Source organism: Volvox carteri (assembly GCF_000143455.1).
Source record: "Volvox carteri f. nagariensis unplaced genomic scaffold VOLCAscaffold_30, whole genome shotgun sequence".
Classification (NCBI taxonomy): domain Eukaryota; kingdom Viridiplantae; phylum Chlorophyta; class Chlorophyceae; order Chlamydomonadales; family Volvocaceae; genus Volvox; species Volvox carteri.
Genome location: NW_003307573.1, coordinates 163,488 through 169,049, shown reverse-complemented (window position 1 = coordinate 169,049; position 5,562 = coordinate 163,488). Strand labels below are relative to the sequence as shown.

Here is a 5,562-nt window from a genome sequence, read left to right as displayed (position 1 = left end):
AAATCTAGCGGATCAACGGCACATCAACTTAGTTCCTGGTTAGCTCGCAAGTTGATATTATCACGTCCTACATCGTTCATATGATGGGGGGCCACCTCCCATTTCAACACTCCTCAAACACCCGAGGAGCCGGCAGGCGGATTTGTATGTATGTATGTATGTATGTATGTATGTATGTATGTATGTATGTATGTATGTATGTATGTATGTATGTATGTATGTATGTATGTATGTATGTATGTATGTATGTATGTATGTATGTATGTATGTATGTATGTATGTATGTATGTATGTATGTATGTATGTATGTATGTATGTATGTATGTATGTATGTATGTATGTATGTATGTATGTATGTATGTATGTATGTATGTATGTATGTATGTATGTATGTATGTATGTATGTATGTATGTATGTATGTATGTATGTATGTATGTATGTATGTATGTATGTATGTATGCAGGCTTAAGTGGGCCAATGACTAGGAATTTCTTGTTGTGTTCTAGGTGCTGTCTGGTTTCAGGGCCTTCATAGCCTACCTAGCTATGTGACCTACCTACCGTTTTGACTTGGCAGCATCTAGCGTGCCCCTCATCCTGTCCCGTGTGTGACATATAGGATAGGTAGAGGTGAAAAGGTGTTCATGTAGAGCATTATGTGAATTCATACTTGCTGATAATGTAGGTTCTTTTATTCGGCTGGGAGAACAGGTGACCTGACCCATGGACCAGTGCGTGCTCTGTGTGCTGTAGTGCTCTGTGTGCCGTAGTGCTCTGTGTGCCCTAGTGCGCCCAATCCTCGTTTACATGTAATTTCCTTTTCCTGGGTGTTACTTGCTCGTCTTGCTATTTCCTATGGTTTACCCATGTATCCATCGAAAGCAACTTCCCTCCTGCCACTCTCTCCGTCAAGCTCAAACGGACGGGAGGGGACGTCTGGGACCATTTCAGTTATGCAGATGCAGTTCACATTGTAAGAAACAGGATCCAGTCACATAACTAAGTATGACATGGCATAAAACTTTTTAACCCAGTCGGAACGGTAGCTGGAGGAGCTGGGATTTGCTCGTCCTCCTACACAGCAGTATCCTAGTCGCCAATCATTGCAGTGCATTAATCTTAATACAACACCAGTGTACTAATCCTAGTCCTGGATATGGGGTATTTATCCATATCCTAGGGTCGGGGTTCTAATCCTAATCCTGGGGCCGGGTCCCAATCCCAATCCTGGGGGGGTTTCCAATCCTAATCCTGGGGCCGGACCGCAATCCTAAACCTGCCCTCAACTTTGTATCCTAATCCTGCCCCTCTTTCCTAATCCTAATTTCTGCCTGACCGGTACCCGAACCCAATCCCTAATCTTTGCACCCCTCTGGTAGAAGACGGCAAGCACAATGGTCGCGGCAGCCCTGCGCAAAGTCTGCGATGCACTGGAGCAGGTTTTCACCAAATTCTCTATGGACACGTTCAAGGGCCTACGTGTTAAGTGAGTAAATTGATGGGTTGTTTTTGTGGAAATTTTCCGATTACCCCCGTGTTGCCATACCATAACCCTGAGGCTCCATGCTCGACTTTAGGCAACTCCCGGCCATTGTGCTTGTCGTTGCGTCCTCGGAGATCGAATGCCACGAATGGGGCTGGATGGGCACGAATGGGGCTGGATGAGCGATCCTCGAGCACTTGGTGAAGGACGCGTCCGCTGCGGGGCAGCTGCAGGCACCTGCACCACAGGTCCGAGTCATACTCGGAAACAGCAAGCGGACAACATCCAGCGTCCCGAGGCGGAATCCTACTTCGTAAGGAATCTAGGGCGATTGGCCTGGCAGGCAAGTTAGAGACGGCATGGTGCTGGGGGGCTGGCAACACAAGCCTACACTCTGGGAAAAGGGGGGTCATTTTACCCGTAATTTTGGGTCAATCCACCCGTAATTTGACAGAAATTACGGGTCCGTAACACGTTATGGGTCCCGTAATTTGAGCACAAGGATACAGGTGAACATTTACGGGTGAAGACCCAGTGATTACGGGTGGATTTTACGCGGTGCTGGAGGTGAATTACGGGCGCATGTAACCAATTACACGCAAAATTATGGGTGAAGACCCAGTGATTACGGGTGGATTTTACGCGGTGCTGGAGGTGAATTACGGGCGCATGTAACCAATTACACGCAAAATTACGGGTGAAGACCCAGTGATTACAGGTGAATATTACGCGGTGCTGCGGGTAAATTACGGGGCATGTAACCAATTACACGCAAAATTACGGGTGAAGACCCAGTGATTACGGGTGGATTTTACGTGGTGCTGGAGGTGAATTACGGGCGCATGTAACCAATTACACGCAAAATTACGGGTGAAGACCCAGTGATTATGGGTGGATTTTACGCGGTGCTGGAGGTGAATTACGGGCGCATGTAACCAATTACACGCAAAATTACGGGTGAAGACCCAGTGATTATGGGTGGATTTTACGCGGTGCTGGAGGTGAATTACGGGCGCATGTAACCAATTACACGCAAAATTACGGGTGAAGACCCAGTGATTACGGGTGGATTTTACGTGGTGCTGGAGGTGAATTACGGGCGCATGTAACCAATTACACGCAAAATTACGGGTGAAGACCCAGTGATTATGGGTGGATTTTACGCGGTGCTGGAGGTGAATTACGGGCGCATGTAACCAATTACACGCAAAATTACGGGTGAAGACCCAGTGATTACAGGTGAATATTACGCGGTGCTGCGGGTAAATTACGGGGCATGTAACCAATTACACGCAAAATTACGGGTGAAGACCCTGTTATCACGGGTTACACAGGCAGATATTACTCTGCGATGTGACGCTTACTGCATGTTAAATTAACGATTGGTGAATACTTGTGGCAAGCCTCAAAATGGACGCACACCCCTTGTCAAAATAGCCTAAGTCTTTGGACTCACAACGCCAACCAGCCAGCCTGACAGCCTGATGCATTCATCTCAACCATCGTCCTCGAAAACAGCGTTCATGTCACCCCCCAATGTCATTCGTTGTCAACCAGACAAGGGTGCATCCATCGGCCTCATTGCTGCGGTTGCTCAGCGGTTGGTGAAGTGTGTGTATGGCATGAAGTACATCAGCCCCTTTCGGTCCCCCTCCAGGGCGGCTGTGCAGAACTTGCCCTCCAGCTCACTTAGCGGCAACCCTAGGTCCTGCCACATCTCCCACTGGCTGCCTGCCCTCGCTGTCTGGGCGGCCGCCATGTTGACCACCACCAGCCCCCCGCTGAACACCTGTCCCGAGTACACATCTGCGACAGCGAAGCGGACATCCTGAGGCCGTCTTCTGCGGGCAGGTGGACGAAGTACTTGAGGTAGGCCACATACGTCCGAGTCTCGTTGCCGACTTCTGCCTGGTAGCATGCCCAGCAGGAGGTCCGCTGCTGCTGGCGCCCATACTCAGCCCCGAAGTACTGCTACTCATCGAGTGCCTCGGCACGCAAAAAGGAGCGGGCCTTGGGACAGTCGGGTGGTGTAGACATGAGAACCCTATCCAGGCGGTCCGTGTCCAGTTCGTAGCTCGCACTGGGACCCAATGTCCAGGAAGCCACATCCTCGAATGCCAGGGCATACCAGTGCACTAGGCTCGCCATGGCTGCCCGGACTTGTGCCACTCGTTCTGGACTCGGGTAGACCATGTGGCCTCGTCCAAGCAGGTAACCGTTGCCTCCTGGTTTATCAAACCAGGCAGCCTCGGTATTCACTGCGCGCTGTGCCAACATCCTCTCAAGCTGCTGGTTGGTCGTGTGTTTGGCCCCGGTCGCGGGGTCTGCCTCGGTGAGCGACTCGGAGGCCCACATCAGGCACAGCCACTGCGTGTAGTGCTTCTCGGGTGCCTGTGACACCATCCTTCCGCCTTGCGTCTTCATTTGCTGCATCATGCGTTCCACCGGCTGTTCGGAGAACCCTGCCGTGGACCCAAGCTGGCACTCCTGGTCGTACAGCCGGCATACGCAGATGTGCAGGTTGACCGTGAACATGTAGCCCAGCACCTCCAACTCCTCCAGCCTGGTCATGTAAGCTCTGAGCTTGCATGCAGCCGCCTTGGCTGCCACCAGGAACTGCTCACGGGTCTCGTCGGGGGGCCGCGGCCGGAAGTAGTGCGTGACCGTGCTGCACAGGCTCCAACACAGGGCCCGCAAGGCCTCGGGCAGCACGTCCCCCTTGAAGATGTAGCTGGAGAACGTCTCAACGAAGTGCAGCCAGTCCTCCATGCGGTAGCTCTTGCTGCATGGGTGGAGGGGGGCAGTGTGGCGAGCAACCGTGTAACTAGAAGAAGTACATTACATAGGTAGAGTAGTAAACTCTCTGACAGACAAAGGTGTTTTTTTCAGGCAAGCCCCTGGTCGTATTTGCTTTCTCGGCTATTAGCGACCCCCGTGTGTGGCCGGCTGCCCAGTGCTGGCCGTGCTCACCGGTACTGCATGATGCATTTGTACCGCCGCCCGAAGTCCGAAGTCACAACCAGGAACTGGCCGCGGGCCGCGACCCGCTGGCGTGCTTCACGAGACATGACCAGCTTGGCATCTGGGTCTGCTGGCTTGATGTCTTTGAGCGACCTCAGCGTGTAGTCCACAAAGTCGCTGACCACTCCGAACAGCAGGGCATGGCCGGTGGAGATGGTGAAGAGGCACGACAGGTCGACGTACGGCAGGGCCGCAAAGGCAGTCAGGCCCTTGCACCCAGTCTGGAGCGCCGCCTCATCGAACTGTTTCTGCGTGATCTTGTGTGGAGTCCCAAGGTGGAGCATCCTGTACATCGCCTGCATGACACTGCCCGCGCTGACGAAATGCCGATGGGTCTTCTTGAGAGCCCGGGCGCCGACCTTCAGGCTCTTGCCTGCATTCCGCTTTATGAAGTGCTGGCTGACTGCTTGGGTGTAGCCACGGAAGCGCACGGTGGCCCCGCACCCGACATTGGCCTCCGTGTGTGCCTCGAATAGGCACCACGTGCAGCTGCCGACACGACTGTTCTGGTCTCGTAGCTGCTGGTGGGCCGGTTCTGTCGGTGGGAACGGCTGGAATAAAAGCCTGCCGCGGTCCAGGTGTTGGACGGGCGGCTCATGACTGCCATTTCAGGGGCTGGGGACAGCAGGGTGCGGAGCTTGGTATGGAAGAGGGCAGCTCTGCCTTTTGGACCTAAGTGTAAGCTCCAAGACCCTCTTATCCTGTTTCCCGCCCCACCGGTTATTATTCGGTTTATAGGAGACCCAAGCCCAGAGGCCTATGCTAACCAGGTCGACTGAGAGCACGCAGGGAACGGCAAGGGACGATGACAGGAAACCTGACGTGGGTTACCCGGCAGACACTCAGGATGGCGACGGAAGGGATCCGACCGAGTTGCTGTCGTTGGAAGATGACCCTTGCGAAGACGACCAGTGGGTGAGTCACCAGCCGACAGGGTGGAAATCCAGCGGTGTAGGACTAGCACCAGCCTGGGAAGCGAGTGCCCGCAACGCTGGGGGCAGGGAGGCACTCCAGCTGCTACAGGAAGCCTGGCAAGCGAGTGCCCGCAACGCTGGGGC

The 5,562-nt window shown here is 53.4% G+C and overlaps 1 protein-coding gene across 1 annotated transcript in view; it reads right to left on the bottom strand.

Annotated features, from left to right (window-relative positions):
- Nucleotides 1–1,526: 1,526 nt before the first annotated feature.
- Nucleotides 1,527–5,562, bottom strand: part of VOLCADRAFT_93154 (uncharacterized protein) — a gene marked incomplete at both ends in the record, with an annotated part of 4,173 nt that continues 137 nt past the window's right edge. The window contains 4 exons of the mRNA XM_002952438.1: nucleotides 1,527–1,720; nucleotides 3,173–3,289; nucleotides 3,565–4,265; nucleotides 4,454–5,022. Of these exons, the coding sequence (XP_002952484.1) occupies nucleotides 1,527–1,720; nucleotides 3,173–3,289; nucleotides 3,565–4,265; nucleotides 4,454–5,022 (1,581 nt within the window). The remainder of the gene's footprint in view (nucleotides 1,721–3,172; nucleotides 3,290–3,564; nucleotides 4,266–4,453; nucleotides 5,023–5,562) is intronic.